This window comes from Equus quagga, chromosome 5 (genome assembly GCF_021613505.1).
Source record: "Equus quagga isolate Etosha38 chromosome 5, UCLA_HA_Equagga_1.0, whole genome shotgun sequence".
NCBI lineage: Eukaryota > Metazoa > Chordata > Mammalia > Perissodactyla > Equidae > Equus > Equus quagga.
In genome coordinates, this window is record NC_060271.1 from 44,224,518 (window position 1) to 44,242,295 (window position 17,778).

Sequence of the window (17,778 nt, forward strand, 5' to 3'; positions counted from 1 at the left end):
TCCTGACTCAGGTGCCCTTGAGCTCTGGGGTGGGCGCCTCTCGGTGCTCCTGTCCCCCTCCGTCTGCATTGGGGCACCACTGGAAGAGACTGTAGGAAGCATTAGTGAATTAACAGGGCAGAGGTCACCGGACCAACACCCCAATATCAACCCCCACCCCCTGCCACCAGCGCCATGTCTGCCATCGGAGCCTCCCACAGGCGCCTCCCCCAATGAGGTACCTGCTACCCCCTCCCAGCCAGATGCCTCAGAGGGCCGTCTTGGGCTGCCCGTGGGAGTGTCCACGAGGGTAGGCCACCTGTCTTAGGCTCTACTGAGTGCACCTGACAACTCCGGGGGCGGGGGTAGGCCCTGTACCCACACCCACTTAGTGTCTGGGGAGGGTGGCTCTCCCACCTGGGTACTTCTCGCCCAACCCCTCATGGCTGAGGGAAGGCTCTGATGCCCAGAGAGGGGAAGTCCCTTCACCTCGAAGCGGTGGTCTCAGGTTGGGGCCTAGAATCCAGGCGTGGGGACCGCGATGCGGCCCTGTCCTGTGCGCATCTTGCTGCTCGCAGGCGGCCTCAGCTGAGCTCAGGTGCGCGGGGGCAGGCCGCAGGGGCTGGGGAGCTCCCCTTCTAGGGAGCCGCGGGGCCACGCCCTGGCCCCCACCCCCGGGGCGGGCTCTCCTGGGCGGCGCGGGGCGGGCCCTGCGGGCGCTGGGCTGGGCGCACACCGCGGCGGGCAGTGCGGGGCGGGGCGGGCGCAGCGGGCCAGCCCCCGGCCGGCGCACGCCCGTCGGAGGGCCCAGCGCGGCGTTGAGGGCCATGGAACCGTGGCCGGGGGGCTGCACAGCAGCGGTGGCTGCGGTGAGTGGGGACGCGGGGCGTGGGGTACGGTCTGAGCCTTGCGTGGGCCTGGGTCCCCGCAGGCGCGCCTGCGGCCAAGGAAGGGGCCCCCTGGCGAGTCTGCGCTCCCAGCCTGGCTGACGGCTGGGCCGGCCCTCCCTTCCGACCTAATTAGAGGCTCAACCAGGCAGGGCTCTTCCGCCGAGAGGAAACACCTTCCCAGGGGCCAGAGGGGTCTGGGGACCCCAGGCAGAAAAAGATCAGGGTCCTTCACCTTAGAAAAAGCACGGGTTGGGGTGGGGCTCCCTGATTCCTGCCCTGGGGCCCTGGGGCCCTGGTGGAGGGGAAATGTGTGAGAGGGGCTGGTAGGGGCCTCTACTCTGCTTCTCTGAAGGCTGATCCGGGCAGAGGGGGAAGGAAGTTAGTCTCACCCGCACCTGAGAAGTGGGCTCCACTGAGGGCAAGTGCTGGGGCCTCTGAAGTCGGGGAGCCTGGGCAGGGAGAGGCCCCCACATGGGGCAGCCCCGCTGGGAGCCAGCAGCACCTGTCCCTCAGGCTCTCCTCCTCGTGCTGCTGGGTGCCCGGGGCCAGGGCAACATTCCCAGCCCCAGGTGTGACTGTGCCCACAACTTACAGAAGAGGAATGGTCTGTTCTGTTGCAGGGGCTGTCCAGCAGGTGAGCGGCTGGAGGGGTGGGAGGGGCGTGGTGGGAAGTGAGGGCAGCCTGAGAGCAGGTGAGGGCAGGCAGGCCAGGAATGGGGTGAGGGGAGGCTAGGAGGGAAGTAGGGAGCCAGAGATGGGAAGGGAGGGAGGAAAGGTGGGAGCCCCCTCTGACTGTCTGACCCCAGTGTGGGTTCCACAGGGCACTACCTGAAGGCCGCTTGTACAAAGCCTTGTGGCGACCCCACCTGCCTTCCATGCCCCCAGGGCACCTTCCTGGCTAGGGAGAACCACCATGAGACCCGCTGTACCCGCTGCCAGGCCTGTGATGAGCAGGGTGAGGGGCTGCCTAGAGCTCACTGGGGGTCTCTTGAGGACAGGCTGTGGCCAGGGTCTTTCTGAAGGAAGTGGCTGGCTTGGGCTCAACTTTTGGGTGTGAGGGCCCTGTGCCCACCTGCCCCGGGGCCTCCCCCCTGACCCTCTCTCCCTGCTGACTTTCCTATCTCTGTACATGCCTCAGCCTCTGGTCTGCAGTCATCTCTGAACTTCTCTCCCTTTTGGGGTGGCCCTGTCTCTGGTCTATTCTCATCTCCATACTCTGGGGGATCTGTCCTGCCTCTGTGTGGGGGTCTCTGGCCCTGATGGCTTCTGCTCTCTCCACCCTCCTGAACCCCCCCCCCCCCCCCCCCCCCCCGGTGGCCCTGAAGAACTGCTCAGCAGTGGCAGACACCCTCTGTGGCTGCGAGCCAGGCTCGTTCGTGGAGTGCTTGGTCAGGCACTGCCCTGACGGCTCACGCTTCCGCTGCCTTCCATGCCCAGACTGTGGGGCCCTGCACCGCCACGCGCGGGTGCCCTGTGAGTACCCGCATTCCAGGCTACCTACTCCCATTCCCCCTCCCCCTGCCTCCTTCTCTCCTGACCTGACCCACGCTATCTCCTGGACTGCAGGTTCTGGCAGAGACATCGGCTGTGGGACCTGCCTGCCTGGCTTCTATGAATATGGCAACAGCTGCGTGTCCTGCCCCACGTAACTTCCTGGCTGCCCTGGGCTGGGGAAAAGGAGGCTGGGAGCGGGGTGAGGGTCTAGGGGGAAGGAGCTTGGCCTAATGGCAGGTGGACCCCACTTCAGACAAACACTGGATGGTAAAGGGAAATCTGGATTCACCTTATACCAGAAAAAGAAGGGGTCATAGCTTCACTTCCTGCTAGACTCGACTTCGGTAATTCTTCCAGCTGTCCATTAAGGATAGGGTCGGTCACTTTGGAGAGAGCCACGTTGATAGAGTTTCAAAACTTGGACTGAGGGGCCGGCCCCATGGTGGAGTGGTTAAGTTCGTGTGCTCTGCTTCCGTGGCCTGGGGTTTCACCAGTTTGGATCCTGGGTGGGGACATGGCACCTTTCATCAGGCCATGCTGAGGTGGCGTCCTACATGCCACAGCTAGAAGGACCCACAACTAAAATATACAGCTATGTACTCGGCGGATTTGGGGAGAAAAAGCAGGAAAAAAAAAAGGTTGGCAACGGTTGTTAGCTCAGGTGCCAATCTTTAAAAAAAAAAACTTGGGGGGGCTGGCTCCATGGCCGATTGGTTAAGTTCTCGCATTCTGCTGCAGGCGGCCCAGTGTTTCGTTGGTTCGAATCCTGGGCGCGGACATGGCACTGCTCATCAAACCACACTGAGGCAGCGTCCCACATGCCACAACTAGAAGGACCCACAACTAAAAATACACAACTATGTACCAGGGGCTTTGGGGAGAAAAAAGGAAAAAATAAAATCTTTAAAAAAAAAACAAAAAAAACTTGGACCGAGATTCAGGACCTGCCACTTGTTCTCTGGGGCATCTTGGGAAAGTTACTTCACCTCTCTGATCTTCCCCACCCAAACACAAGAATGTTAGTAGGTCCTTCCCAGGGCTCTGATTAAGGAGTAAGACACTTTATTTATTCATCCACTCAACGATGTTTATCAAGCATCTGCTATTTCCAGACGCTGTTCGAGGTGCTAGGGATACACCAGGAACAAAATAGACAAATCCCAGTCTCTATGGAGTTGACGTTCTGGTGACCCTCAATCTTGTCTAGAAGCAGCTCGATAAATAGTGATTGTTGATATTGTTACTGGGGACACAAGTGACATTTCAGCAGTACTTCGGGAACATTCTTGGGTAGAGTGAGGCTCCCAGGAGAGAGGCCTGGGGAGGGAAGGGTCTCCAGAATGCAGAAGATGTCAGGCAGTCCTGGGTAGCCTCTCCTGGTACGTACTCCCTCATCCCCCAGCCCACCCCCTTCCCTTACAGGAGCACCCTTGGGAGCTGTCCTGAGCCCTGTGCGGCTGTCTGTGGCTGGAGACAGAGTAGGTGGTGTGCTGGGAATGCGAGTAGGAGAGATGGGATGAGCCAAGGGGAGGTTGGGGGGAAGTGACCACCCACCACCCACCAGCTACTCTTTCAGTGTTCTGGGTCCAGGTGCTCCTGGCAGGCCTGGTGGTCCCACTCCTGCTTGGGGCCACTCTGACCTACACATACCGCCGCTGCCAGCCTTGCAAGCCCATGGTTCCCGGTAAGTGCATGCATACACACACGTTCCTAGGGGCCTGGGGTCAGGATGGGTAGCCCAGAGCCCAGTCGGCCCTGATGCAGAGGGGTAAACTGAGGGAGGAAGTGCTGGGGGACTTGCAGAGGAACCCGAGAGGAGCTGGGCCAGCACTCCGGTCCAGGAGCCTTGCCTGGGTGCTGATTAGATGTTGTTTGTCTCTGTTATCAGAGGAAGCTGGGATGGAGGCCCTGAGCCCTCTACAGGTAAGAATCTCAGTAATATTCTGGGAAGAGGGTGAGCGAGCATCCGGGCCTCAGCATTCTGGAACTGAAAGTTTGGGCCTTATTATAACTCGTGGTCCCTAGCACATGGCATGGTGGCTGGCGCTGAGTAGACCTAATGAACACATATGCAAAGAGCAGAGTATCAGTGAATGACAGCAGCACAGTGCCAGCCCTCAAGGGCATCTCAGTCTACTGGGGTCCAGACAGGTAAACAGGGGGTAACAGTTCAGTGGGATGAGCGCCACCACGGCCAGGGGAACAAGAGGAGGACGGCAGGGGCAGAGTATCTGAGGCAGAGGAATAGCTCTTCTGCTGGGCCACAGTGAGATAGCGTGGTTGGCTGGGGGACACTGGGGGATGTTTGCTGACTGAGCCAGGGATGGCCACTCCCAGCCAGAGAGCCCAGCCAAGGGGCCTTACTGGGCAAGCAAGGCTGACCTGGGGCCTCTCTTGGCTTCCAGGTCACCCACCTCACACCCACAGACGGCACCCACGCCCTTCTGGTGCCACCCAACAACAGTGAGGTCTGCGCCGTCCAGTTGGTAGGCAACAGCTGGACACCTGGCTCCCCTCAGACCCAGAAGGCGCCCTGCCCAGAGGTGACATGGCCCTGGGACCAGCTGCCCAGCAGAGCTCTTGGTAAGGGAACTCAGGAAGCCTTGACCCCATTCTCCCCAGTCCAAGGTGAGAAGCTGTGGTTTTAGAGGCGCCACTTGCCCATTTCCGGTCCCCTGACCTGGTGGAGCTCCCCTGCTGGCCTCTGCCCAAGGTATCCGCTCTGGCCCTCGCCCAGGTCCCCGCCCCTTGGCTGAAGCCCGCATCCCCCATTGGCTCTCTCTGGCCCGCCCCCAGGCCCTCTGCCGCCGCCCACGCCGTCGCAAGAGCCCCCTGCAGCCTCCTGGACCGCCATGCTCCAGCCGGGGCCGCAGCTCTACGACGTCATGGACGCGGTGCCTGCGCGGCGTTGGAAGGAGTTCGTGCGCACGCTGGGGCTGCGCGAGGCGGAGATCGAGGCCGTGGAGGTGGAGGTCGGCCGCTTCCGCGACCAGCAGTACGAGATGCTCAAGCGCTGGCGCCAGCAGCAGCCCGCCGGTTTGGGCGCCATCTACGCGGCCCTGGAGCGCATGGGGCTGGACGGCTGTGCCGAGGACCTGCGCAGTCGCCTGCAGCGTGGCCCGTGACGCGGGGGCCCGCCCGCCATCTCTGGGCTCTGGTGGCCCTTGCAGAAGCCCTAAGTACGGTTACTTATGCGTGTAGACATTTTATGTCACTTATTAAGCCCCTGGCGCCGACCTGTGTAGCAGCGCCAGCCGGCCTCAGCTCTGGTGCCCCCAGGGTGCCAGTTAAGGCAAAGAAGCCTCAACGAGTATCGGGAGGGTGTCAAGAGATTGCCCAGCTGTTTGTTGGGCTGAGTTTGGTTGAGCCCTCGGTATTAAACCTATGAAGAAAAGCTGCTGTTTGATGTTTCCGCTGGGCTGGGGGTGTTAAGTGGCCGAGGCTTGGTTTCCTGGGACGTGGAAAGGGCGGGGAGTCTTGCCACCCCAGGGTGTGGGACCCACGGTGGAGAGCAGAGTGGCCCTTTGTTACCAAACCCGCCTCCCCACTCCCCCTCCGCGTGGCCCAGTTACCAGGAGCGGCAGAGAGGAAGTCGAGCGGGACAGAGGAAGTCGCGGCGACGGCGAGTGAGAGTTGAGAGTGAACGTGAGGCCCGGGCGGCTGAGAGGGCTTTAATGGGGGTGCGAGACGGCGGGGGCGCGGGGACTGGGGAGGCAGCAGTTGGAGGCAGGTCCAGGGCCCCTCGTCCTCCACTCACTCCACCAGGGCAGTGAAAGGGTCCGAGGAGCGCGGGGCCTAGCCGGGACGGGGCGCAGACTTAACTGGAGGGAAGTGGGGGCAGAGGTGGGGCCCCAGGAGCGGCAACTCCGTCCCGACGGGCAGTTTGCAGTTTTCATCGTTTCTGGTAAACAAATGACTGAGAGGAAACCCTTGGCGGGGATGGGAAATGTGGCCCCGGCTAGGCCGGGCGCAGATCTGGGTCAGGGAGGGAGGAAAACCCCTTCCCCGAGCGTGGGGCCCGCCTCCGCCCAGGATGCGCCAGCCACGCGGGTTCCGGGGTGCGGGGGAGGGGGCTGCAGCCGGTGCGCTCCCCGCGGGGAAATCAAAGTCACCACCCACGGGGCTAGGGAGAGCTCTGCACATTTTGACATTCAACGAACATGCAAATATATGTAAGTAGGCATGCAAATAAGCAGCATCTTTTTGCGTCAACAGCTTGGGCACTTTTTCTGGGCGACTGCGGGGGCGGGCGTGCTCCGGCGTCACCCGGGCTGAGGATGCGGGGCCTGTGGTGAGGGTCAGGGAGGGGTTCCAGCGCGGGAGGGGAGGGCGGTGCGGCTCCCGGGCCTGCCAGGCCGGGGCGGGAGCTGGGGGCCCCCCCTACGAACTCGGAAGGCTGCGTGCAGGAGGGCGGCATCTAGTACTTAGCGATGTCTCCCTTCTTCAGGATGATCTGCCGCTGCCAAGGCGCCAGCTTGGTCTCGTCGTAGCCCAGCGTCCGCAGCTTCTCCGACTGCTCTTTCTCCCGCTGCATCTTCTCCTGTTTCTGTCGCTCCTCCTCTTTCCTAAGCATGGGGTGGGGGCAGAATAGCGGCCCGGGTGAGAGGGTGGGCCGCGTACTGTGAATGGTCACTGGCAAGGAGTGGGTTACTGAGGGCAGGGGCTGAGCTGCTGAGGACAGAGGGACTAATTAATGGTGGGCGGGGTAATGGGTTCTAGAGGCAGAAGGGCTAGGCAAGTGGGGACAGGGGGTGGGTTAGAAAGCATGTGGTTGAGATTGCTGGGGACAGAGGGGCTTGGTTGGGGGCAGACTGGGGTCACTGGGGTACACATAAGAGCTGGGTGATTTAGAGGCTGTAGCTGGGTTATTGCTGGCTGCGGGTGTTACTGGAAGCAGAGATGCTGGGTTGAGGTTGGCAGAGGGTGTGGAGGGGGCGTTCTGGGGGCAGGGGAAGAGATTACTGGGGCCAGGACCTGAGTTACTCGGGACTGGGGTTGGGCTCCTGGGGAGCAGAGGAAGCACATTATTGGGAGACGGGCTGGGTAATTAGAACAGGTTATTAGAACTTGGGGGCTAGATCTGCGCTGTTGACAAGGTAGCTGCTAAGCACAGGTGGCTTGAGCATTTGAAATGGTGGCACTGAGGAGTATTGTAGGCACAGAACGCACATGGTATCTGAAAGACTTAGTTTTCAAAAGGAGTGTAAAACATCTCATTAATAATCTTTATATTGATTATATATTGAAATATATAATTTCAATTGAAATTATAATTATTTAAATATATAATTGAGTTTTGATATATTGGGTTAAATAAAATATACTGTGAGAATTAAGTTCATCTGGATCTCTTTTTTCAACATAGCTACTAGAAAATTTAACATTACATAAGTGGCTATCATTATATTTCTATGGGACAGCACTGGGCTAGATTACTGGGGGCAGAAACTAAGTTCTGAAGGACAGACTATCAAGGTTATTGGCACAGAGGTTGGGTTAACTGCAGAGCAGAAAGGGAGATGGGAGCTGGGTAATTCGTGTCAAAGTTACTACAGCATAGGAGGTAGACTTTGGGGAACAGGGACTAAGTTATTGGGGGAGAGGGGTCTGGTGGGATTATTGGGAACAGAGAGGCTGTGCTAAAGGGCTGAGTGACAAGGGGATGTGTTCAAGATGGGGCTGGGTGAAGGGGCAAAAAGACCGTGACTAGGTGCAGGGAGGAGAGGCAGGTCGGGCCCAGCCCCATACTCACCGCTTCTGCTCCCTAGAAGGAAAAAAGACAGCATTAATTGGTGCCACTACCTCAAGGACATGATCAACATACCCTGCCAGGGCCCGCATCTTCCAGACCCCCAGCTCACCTCTCCTCTTCGAGCTTCTTCCGCAGGATGTCCCGCCTCCAGGCAGGCATGCTGGCCAGCCGGGCCTCCTCCTCCTCCTCCTGAAACACGAGCACAAAGCTTCAGGGTCAGCATGGGCTGGGACATAGGGGGCTGAAGGGGGTGCACCCTCAACTCTGGGAATCTTCTTGAGTCAGGGACAATGGGACACAGATGGGGTCGCAGGAAGAGACCTGTTTGATGCTCTTCTATAGGGCAAATGGATGAAGGTGCCATAACCCCGGTCCCTGTGTCCTAGAGATAGCACCAGAGAGGTCAGAGCTGGGTGTAGGAGGGGAGCAGAGAATGAGATTCCCCATTGGGGCGGGTGGGCAGATGACCCCAGGCCTGTGGCCCAGAATCTCTGGGCAGATACACATACTTGGGCCCCCACAGATCCTGCCAGCTAGGAGAGACTCAGGCTGCCCCCTGGCTCCACTGTGAAGGACCTTCTGGCCTATATCTGTCCTATTCCCAGAATAGACACCAGCTCTACAATTGTGGGGCTACAGTGACATGACGGGGGGGCATCCAACACAGGCAGCTTACAGCAAAGAGTTTTATTACTTGGTTGTTACAGGGAAGAAAGGATCTGTACACGTCACACGGAACACTGCACACGTGGCTCCCCTGACTTCAGCCAAAGAGGCAGCTGTGAATTCCAGTGAAAAACCAAAGAGAGAAAGAGAGCCACATGGCCCCAAGGGGGACCCAAAGTCCCTCACTGAGAGGGGCTGCTTCTTCCACTTGGGTGCATGCGGAAGCAGGCAACACTGTAGGGTCAGATGGGAACATCTATTTTGCCCTGTGCCATGCCCCCCCCATCCCAGCCAACACCCCACATCAGGCCATGATGGGACCTCAAAGGCAGAGGCAGCCTGGTCCCGGGCATGCTGGGTTTTCCAAGGCCGCCTATCCTGGGTTCTTCCTGCCTGTTTCTGGCCTCCAGAGAGCACCCGACAGGCATCCAGGCCCGGGTTAAGATGCTTCAGGGTAAATTCTGAATTCTGCTGCTCAGATGTCAAAAAGCTCTGCCTCCTTCTCCTTCCAGAAGGAGAAGCTGCGGTCTATGTAGCGGCAGATGTCCTCGTTGCTGAACTCGCCCATCTCAGTCACAAGCTCTAGGGGGTCTTCGGCGGGGGCTTCAGTCCTAGGAGGGTCCGACGTCGGAGGGGGAGCGGCTGGCGGGGGTGGGGACGGGGGCTGCGGTGCAGGGGCAGGCGCCTCCGGCTGCTCCTCTCGCCAGTCCTCCGTCTGAGCTCGAGCGGCTCGAGCCTCTTGGGCCGGCTCCCTCTCCTTCTCCTCTTTTTCTTCCTCCTCTTCTGGCTCCTTCTCAGCCTCTTCCTCCCGGGCCGGCTCAGCCTCTGGGCTGTCTCCGAAGAACTGACGCCTGAGGTCCTCGAAGCCGTCGCTCCAGCCACGCCGGCCGGCTTCCACCTCCTCGAGCACCACGCGGTGGAAGAGGCGGATGAGCTCCCACGGGTGGCTGCCCAACCGGTCGAACATCTCGTAGCACAGCAGGTGGCGGAACTTGCGCTCCTCGCGACTCAGGCCCATCTCGAGCAGCTGGAAGTAGCCAAGCATGAAGAGATCGAGAGTGAGGCTGTCGTAGCGTGGGGGCGCGCCGCCGTCGAGGGGCGGCAGAAATTGTTCCGGCCAGTACAGGCCGTGCGCCAGGCCCAGGCCGGGTGGCTGGCGCGCCGGCACCTGCCGTAGGAGGCTTCGCCAGCGGCCCAGCAGCTTGCCCACCACCTGCCGCTGTTTCAGTAGGCGCAGCAGCCGCTCGTCTAGGCCGTCGGCGGCCCGCGGCTGGGGCACGTCGGAGGCCTCCGAGTGGAGGCCAGCGCCCGCGGCCGCCACGTGGGGCAGCAGTCTGCGCAGGCGCGCCGGGGCGTGGCGCCTCGGGCCGCGGAAGGCCCACTTGCGCCAGTGCTCCAGAAAGAGGTAGACGATGCGCTCCTTGCGCATGTCGATGTAGTCCTGGACGCCGCGCAGCTCGGTGGGGAGCGGCGGCCTGCGCGCCAGCTGCTCGGGCTCGGGCAGCGCCACCTGGCGGCCTGGTGCCTCGGGCGGGCCCAGCACGCCCAGGGGTTCCGCGGTGGCCAGCAGGCCGTTGACAGCGGCGGCACTTGGCTCGTCGGGGCCAGCCGCCACGTAGTCCTCCTCGAGGACAGGCTCGCGGCCCGGGGCGCCGGAGGGCGACGAGAGCTTGCGGCGCGGGTCGCTCGCGGGCGCCGGGCCCTGGGCGCGCAGCTCATAGGTGGCGCGGAGGTGCTGCACCGAGACGCCACACTCGAGGATCTCGCGTGCCACGGCCTCGCGGCACCAGCTGAGCGAGTGGGAGCGGCCCAGGCAGAGCGGGCCCGGCCGCCAGGGCGCGTCGGGCAGCGGCGCCAACGGCTGGCCCGTGTCGGCCGCCAGCAGATCGGCTAGGTGCGCAGGCCGGCCGCCCAGCGCGGCCAGCAGCGTGGCCATGCTCTTGAGCAGGGTGGAGATCTTGCTGCACCAGGCGGGCAGGCTGGCGGCACGGCCGTGCATGCGGCGCGGGTCGACGGTGAAGCGCGGCGCCGACAAGGCGGCCGAAATGGGCAGCAGCTGCTCCAGCTCCAGCTCCAGCTGCTCCAGGCGCGCCTCCAGCTTCTGCGCCTTGTGCAACACCTGAAGGTTCTCGATTTGCTGCTCGATGCGGAGGATGTCGGCCTCGGTCATGAGCTCGCCGAAGGGCCCGAGGATGCCGTTGTGCTCGCGGGAGTACCTCCAGCCCTCGCGGGGGTAGCAGCACGAGCTGCCGGCCGTCAGCTAAGGCGGGGAAAACAAGAGAGGGGAGGGAGGCGCGTCTCCCTCTGGCCTGGCTCCCGTAGCGCCCGCCGAGGGCGCCCTTTGCATGTCCCGGGTGGTGTAATGGCTCCGCGGGGCTGCGTTTGCACGGACCGGCCGCGCCTGGCCGGCGGGCGATTACGCTGGGACGAGGCTTCGGCCCAGGCCGCCGCTCCAGGCGTTGGGCAGTGTCCACTTTGGTCGCTGACGGGGACACAGCCGGTCGTTGGGCGCTGTTGTAGAGGCAGGGCGGGCAGACGGAGTCTCCACACCTGGCTTGGTTGCTCATTACACCACCGAAGGAACATGCAAAAGGCGTTGAAGCTGCGATGCACCGGCGCATTCTCCCACCCCGCCCAAAGTCTGCGATGTCGATGCCGAGGCCAGACCCCAGTGGGGTCTCTCCTCTCCCCATCCACGACCTTCTCAAGCTGTCCTTCCGCCCAAGCCCTCCCTGTTCCACATCAGTGTTTTACCTGATGGATAAGAGGCTCTTAAAGAGGCTAAATTCCTACTGCAATTCCCACGCCCTGTCATCCCTGGGATAATAGTACAGTTCATACAGCCAGGCTTGCCAAGCACTTCTGACAGTCTCATTTATTCCTCTCTTTTCTCCACTTCTATGCTGCTACTTTAGCACCAGGCTTTTCCAGCCCGGGTTGGGGTGGGGGGGTGCCCTCACCTCCTCACAGGCCTCCCAATTCATCCTCTCCACTACAATCCTTTCCCCACCTACAAATATGATGATGCCACCTCCCAGTTATCTTCCCTCCCAGGTTCCTCACGGTTCCAGGAGAAAGTCCATTTTCTTCTGGGCAGCTGGCCAGGCCATGATGATCTGACCCTCACTCACCTCTCCAGCTCTGTCCCCTCCCATAGTACAGTCACCGAGCCACACCCACTCTGACTCCCAGACCTCCCCTGTCCTCCCTGGTTGCTCTTTGCTCCACTCTTTTTCTGTCCACCTCTAGCTTATCTTCCAAGTCAATCTTAGACATCACTTCTTCCCTCCATAACCACGCCCCCAGCCTGAGCAGGATGGTGGAGTAGGGCTGCCCACTGCTCTGCTCTCCCCATCACAGCACTGAGGTGCTTTAACAGCCCCGTGTTTGTCTCCCCGGTCGCTCCCTCTCTCACATCGCCTTGTTTTGTCTCCTTGGGGGCACTTATCACTCTACGAAGGTGCCGTGTTTGCTTGCTGGTTGACCCTCCCCTGACCCCCTCCCGCAGCCACCTTGAGAGCAGGCCCTGACAGATACACAGTGAATCCCCAGAGGCCACAACAGTGTAGCACATAGATAGCGCCCGGGAATGTCTGTTGAGCAGATCAATGGTAAACTATTCTGCCAGCCGGTGATGATCAACTGACCTGACAAATGAGGAAACTGAGGCTGGATGAGGCTCAGTATCAGCAGCTGGAAAGTGGCAGTGTAGGGAAAGAGCCCAGGCTGGTCTGACAGAGACCAAAGCCCTCTTGGCTACTCAGCGTGGTCCCTGCACCAGCTTGGTCAGCCTCACCCAGGAGCTTGTTGGAAGTGCAAAATCTTAGCCCCACCCAGAGCTCCTGAATCAGAATAGGCATTTTCATAAGATCCCAGGCGATTTGAAGGCACATTAGAGTTGGATGAACATGGCCATCTCACCAAAGAACAGGTTACTGGGCGGTGGAGACGGGGAACAGCTCCAGGAGAGGGGAGGTCATCCAACCCTGCTTTTCCCCAGAGGTAATGGGAACCGCCTGAGGTTGAAGGGCCCGGGCAGGGGGGAGCGTGATGTAGGGGGTGGGCTGTGGGCCCAGCTGCAGACCCCAGGGCCCCCTGGGAAGCCCCACCCACCCACCTTCCGCCTCTGCTCCTCTTCCTCCTGCATCTTCAGCTGCAGCTTGCGCACCATCACCTGGCGCTTCCACTCCGGGATGGGCCGGCCCTGCTCGTCGTGTGTGGGGATGATCGCCTCCACATCGAGCTGCACGCCAGGCGCAGGGGTGGCGGGCGGCGCCGGCGCCACGCTACCGTTGAGCAGCGGCTGGGGTCCTGCAACCGGCGGTGTGGGGCTCCGGGCCCGTGACGGCGCGGGCGACGCCGGCAGCAGCGGCGAGTCGGACTGCGGGGAGAAGCGGCGGGGCTTAAGCCCCGGCGGGCAGGGGCGCGGGGAGGCGGGGCGGGGGCGCCTGTCAGACCGCCTACCTGGGAGGCCGTTTGCCCGCTGCCGGAGAACACTGTGGTCAGCCCCTTGCTCTGCGGCGTCGGCTTCAGACTCTTGCCCGCCTTGATCTCAGCCAGCAGCTCAGAGTTGTCGCCCGTCGGGGACATCATGTTGAAAGACTTGGTGCCTGAGCGGAGGCCAGAGACGAGGTGCTGGCTGGGGGCCTGCGTCCCCGCCGCCCCCCGACTTGTCTCTCTGCGGCCCCCTCCCCAAGTTAGACCGGGCCGGGGGCCTTCCCTTGGGCCGAGAGGGCAGCTCTCCAGATCCCGGGCCTCGCGAGCAGCCCTCAAGGACCCCAGAGACGGGTTCTCCGCTCGCAGCCCGCGCGGCCCCACCATCCTCCCGGTTCTACTCACGGGGCGTGGGGCCTCCGCCTGGAGGCCCCTGAGAGTTCATGACGGCTCTTGGGCTGGCCCTGGGGACTCAAGCGAATGTCTCCGCCCAGCGCACTGACTGCCCAGCTCCAAAACACTACCTGGGGCCAGCCACCCGACCTTTGTCCCAGGTTCCCTGGCTCGGCCCTGCCGGGGTGGAGTCTTCCTCCGGCCCTCTGCATCAGCAAAGCCCAGTGACCCTTGGACTGAATCGCCTGGGGCCTCCTTGGCTCTACGGGCTCAGGACCCTAGACGCCGGAACCCAGCCGGTCCCCTCCCCACTCCACCCCCACAGACAGACGCCGCGCAGACACACTGGTTGCAAGCCCGGAGCACACTTATGGCAAAGCGCTGCTTAGCTCTGGGAGACTCAGGAAAACGGAGCCTTTACTAAGTATATGGGGCGGGGACACCCAGGAAGAAGGGCCAGGCGGATAACATGCAAATGTCCGGAGCGGAGTTTGCATTTTCCGACGAGGCCGGCGGAGGTGACTGGAGTTTGGGGAGGATTGTCTTTAGAGCCTGAGGAAGGAGTCATGGTTGGGTGAGGGGAACAAAACGGGCCAACAGCTCCTGGGTTGCCCAGGCTGGTGATCCCAGAGCGCAGTAGCGGAAGGGGGAAAAACGGAAAGGTGCCGGGCAGGCACCGGCGGTAGGCTCATTTATTTAGGCAAAACCGTCGGCCGGGCGCGGAATGCATGCGCGTGCACACGAGTGTGGTGGGGGTAGGAGGGCAGGTGGGTCCGGAGGCCCCGCATGTGGCATCGAGGACCTCTCTCCTGCCCGCCCCTGGCTCTGCCCTTTCCTCAAGTCCCGTACCCCTTCGGCATCGTTTTTCCTGAGAGCGCCTTATCCCCCGCCCCCGCGCCTCAGCCAGGAGCCGCGCACGCAGCTACTCACTCTTCCTGTGCCTCAGGACTCTCACTTCTAGGGACCGAGAGGAGAGAAGTGACAGCGAAGTTAGGAGGGGGAGGGGGCCAGGGTGAGGCTAGGACAAAGAGAAGGCCAGGGAGGGCAGGAGGAGGGGAGGGAGATGCGCAGAGGAGGGGGGAGAGGAGAGGAGGAACTTTCCTGCCCATCTGACCCTGGCTCAGGCGGCTCTGGGGCTCCGCAAGGGTGGTCCGCCCAGTTCCCAGCTTTGCTGGTGTCCCTGAGAGTTGGGCAGGGCTGCTACTGGCCCTGGCTCCCCTAGCAAGGGCCTCAATCTTGGCATTGGGTTGGCATAGGGCATCCAGCCCAGACTCTGCTGAGAAGGGGTGTCTAGAGAAGCCCAGAGTCTATTTTTCTTCTGTTCCTAGCTTCAGCTCTGCTCCAGGCTGTAGAGAGAAGAAGCTGACCCCAGAGCTTGGGGCCTTTCTGGTGGGTGGACATGCTACTATGGCTCTGGTCTGCAGGGGCTGGGGCTCCATAGGTACCCCAGGGAGCCTAGGCTGGCCCTACCCTGGACCCCACTGCACCCTCACATTCCCAGTCAGAGAGGTGAAGTTTTGGATGGTACCACTACGCATGGTCCCTGCACTGAGCAGCTGGGTGAGAAAGGCACTCCACCTCCCCCAAGGCTGGGATGGGAGCATCAGCACCCAGGCACTACCTCCTGGGCCTTCCAGGAGCCTTGGCATGCAGGAGACTGTCCCATATTACAGAAGGGAAGCCCAGGAATCCTGGTCAGCAGTCTAGCTCTTTTTTGTTTTTTTGAGGAAGATTAGCCCTGAGCTAACATCTGCTGCCAATCTTCCTCTTTTTGCTGAGGAAGACTGGCCCTGAGCTAACATCCATGCCCATCTTCCTCTACTTTATATGTGGGATGCCCACCACAGCATGGCTTGACAGGCGGTGCGTAGGTCCGCACCTGGGATCCGAACCAGTGAATCCTGGGCCGCCGAATTGGAACACGCAAACTTAACCGCTGCGCCACTGGGCCAGCCTCACCAGTCTAGCTCTTAAAAAATGATGCCCAGGGGAGTCACCAGGACGGGGAGGGCAGGGCATGATGGGTCACTGGTCTTGTCCCCTAAGCCAGACCCTGTCTGGCCTGAGTGAGGCCCCTGGGGGAGACGTGGCTGGGAAGAATCCCTGACGCATCTGAGAAGGGCTCAGGGCTGTAGCCAGCTTGGAAATACAAGAGAAAGAGGTGAGGAGTGGAGGAGAGGCTCAGGATAGATGTGGGGCAGGAAGAAAGTCGGCCAGCAGCTCTGACTCCTTGAAGCCGGTTCTACTTCTCAGAGCTTCCCTCTAGCACCAGCTAATCCGAATCACCAGCTACAAGAGCTGGGAGGCCCAGAGAGGGAAGTGGATGTGCCCCAGATCACACAGCTCAGATCTTCCAGTCAATTCTACTGCCCTAGTCAACATCACATGAAGGACAAATGAACCGGACCCAGCTAAATCTGGTCCATTTACCTGACCCCCAGAATCAAGGAGGACAAGCTAACACACACATGTGCATCCTGCTCTGACTCAGAACCTTCTCTTAGGATCAAGTCCTCACTGGAGTAGGGGCTGCAGGAAGAACAAGCAGGAAAAGAGAAAGCACTAGGGCAGTCGCAGCTGGGGAGGGGGCGGTGTTGAGATTTCCCTCCCCTTCAGGGCTAGCGCCGCCCCCCCCCCCAACCCTCCCCTACTCACTGCCAGTGGACGAGGAGGAGCGCCGCTGCCCGCAGCCGGGACCGGCGCCCTCAAAGGGCAGAGGCGGAGCAGGCGGCGCCGAGCTCAGGGCCTCGGGCAGGGGCGGCGGCGGTGGCGGCGGCGGCGGCAGCTCCCTGGACGCCTTGGGGTCCGCGGCGCAGCCGTTGTGCACATGGCTCCCGGGGAGCAGCGCCGCCTGCGGGGGAGCGGAGGGGCCAGCGAGTGAGAAGCGGGCGGCTCGGCCGGGTCCCGGGCGGCCGGCGGGCGCGGGCTGGCGGGCACGCACCTCCTCGCTGTGCGCCATGCCCGGGCGTGCGGCCGGCGGCTCCCCGGGACAGCGGCCCAGCTGGCGGTAGTAGTCCCCCGTGCTGGGCTGCTTGCTGAAGGCGCGGGGCTTGCGGCTGGAGTCCTGCCTCCGCAGCCCGTTGTGGCCGTCGCGGGAGCTCAGCTGTGGGAAAACGGCGGCGAAGTGGGCTTCAGGCACTTGGCCCTTATGCCTCCCCCGCCCGCTCTTCACCTTCTCGGGGCTCGCGGCCAGCGGCCGTCGCAGGCTGCAACCAACCCCGTTCCCAGACCCTCCTGTTCTCAGAACAGGGATGGGGGGAGGGTTATGGGGGCCTCGGTAGAAGGGCAGGCTCGGTCGACTCTACAGTGAGGGGTTCTGGGCGCACGCCAAGGGGCACAAGGGCCCCCAGTGAGGCTAGAAGGGGCGGGCCCAGGGGCGGGGTGGAGCCGGAGAAGGGGCAGCTCCCAGCTTCGCCAGCGCTAAGGCCTCAGCCGCACCCCACCGCCGGCTGCCAGACCGTCCCGCGCGTCCCCGAGGCTCCCCCGAACCCTCTCTTGCGGGAGTCCTGGCCCCGAGGGCGCCCTCTCGAGAGCCCAAGTCCTGTTAGGCTCTTGCTTGCCCAGGGCTCTCAGCCGCCCGCCCCGGGGCTGGGGCTGCTCCTACCTGCGCCTGTGCCAGTGGCCCCCGCTGTGCACCTGGCGGTGGGGGCGGCATGGACCGGACACCTGCGCTATCTGATCCTTCCTCTCAGGTTACAGCCCAGCCCGTGCCCGCCCGCGCCTATGAGCTCTGTCGGCCTGACATCACCCAGGACCCGCCAATCCCGAGCGGAACCCCCCCAGCAGTAGGGGACGCCACCGAGCCGCCAACTGCTGTGCCACACCCGGCCTTGCCGCGCCTGCCCCTCGGGCCAGATGTGGCCCCGCCCCTGCGCCTCTCTCCCTCGCTGGCGCTGGGCACCCGGGGCTTCATCCCCCTACTCATCTCCTCCATACGCGGGAGACAGAATGCGGTCTTGACCGCAGGCAGTGGAGCCCCCGATATTTGGCCCCCCTGGGTTCCAGGTCACGCCCCTGCCCTTCCCCTCCCGCATCTGGAAACCATCGCCATCCTCGTAAACCGACACCCGCGCCCAAGCCTCGAGTTTCAGGGGCGGCAAGGCGGGCTCGGGTGACAGCACAGCAGCCCGCTCTTTCGCAGATGCCCCCTGCTAAGCCCAGCCTGAGAAG

The 17,778-nt window shown here is 62.1% G+C and overlaps 2 protein-coding genes across 3 annotated transcripts in view; one reads left to right on the forward strand and one right to left on the reverse strand.

Moving 5' to 3' along the window:
- The first annotated feature begins 31 nt into the window (after positions 1–31).
- On the forward strand, positions 32–5,750 carry TNFRSF25 (TNF receptor superfamily member 25). 2 transcript variants are annotated; one of them, XM_046662858.1, is made up of 10 exons: positions 32–848; positions 1,383–1,503; positions 1,690–1,824; positions 2,175–2,342; positions 2,436–2,514; positions 3,786–3,841; positions 3,940–4,047; positions 4,252–4,286; positions 4,769–4,946; positions 5,160–5,750. In XM_046662858.1, the coding sequence occupies exons 1-10, from the start codon at positions 807–809 to the stop codon at positions 5,486–5,488; spliced, it is 1,251 nt and encodes a 416-aa protein (XP_046518814.1). In that variant the 5' UTR covers positions 32–806; the 3' UTR covers positions 5,489–5,750. The 2 variants fall into 2 exon arrangements, with proteins under 2 accessions (XP_046518814.1, XP_046518815.1); XM_046662859.1 differs by lacking the exon at positions 32–848 and having other exon boundaries at positions 1,336–1,503; positions 1,755–1,824.
- A 278-nt stretch (positions 5,751–6,028) lies between these two features.
- The window catches only part of ESPN (espin), a 31,888-nt gene continuing 20,138 nt past the window's right edge, over positions 6,029–17,778 (reverse strand). The window contains exons 8-15 of the mRNA XM_046662541.1: positions 16,550–16,711; positions 16,264–16,459; positions 14,539–14,565; positions 13,246–13,391; positions 12,899–13,162; positions 8,225–8,304; positions 8,116–8,127; positions 6,029–6,928 (exon numbers count right to left, since the gene is read on the reverse strand). Coding sequence (XP_046518497.1) covers positions 6,781–6,928; positions 8,116–8,127; positions 8,225–8,304; positions 12,899–13,162; positions 13,246–13,391; positions 14,539–14,565; positions 16,264–16,459; positions 16,550–16,711 — 1,035 coding nt within the window. The 3' untranslated portion in view covers positions 6,029–6,780. The remainder of the gene's footprint in view (positions 6,929–8,115; positions 8,128–8,224; positions 8,305–12,898; positions 13,163–13,245; positions 13,392–14,538; positions 14,566–16,263; positions 16,460–16,549; positions 16,712–17,778) is intronic.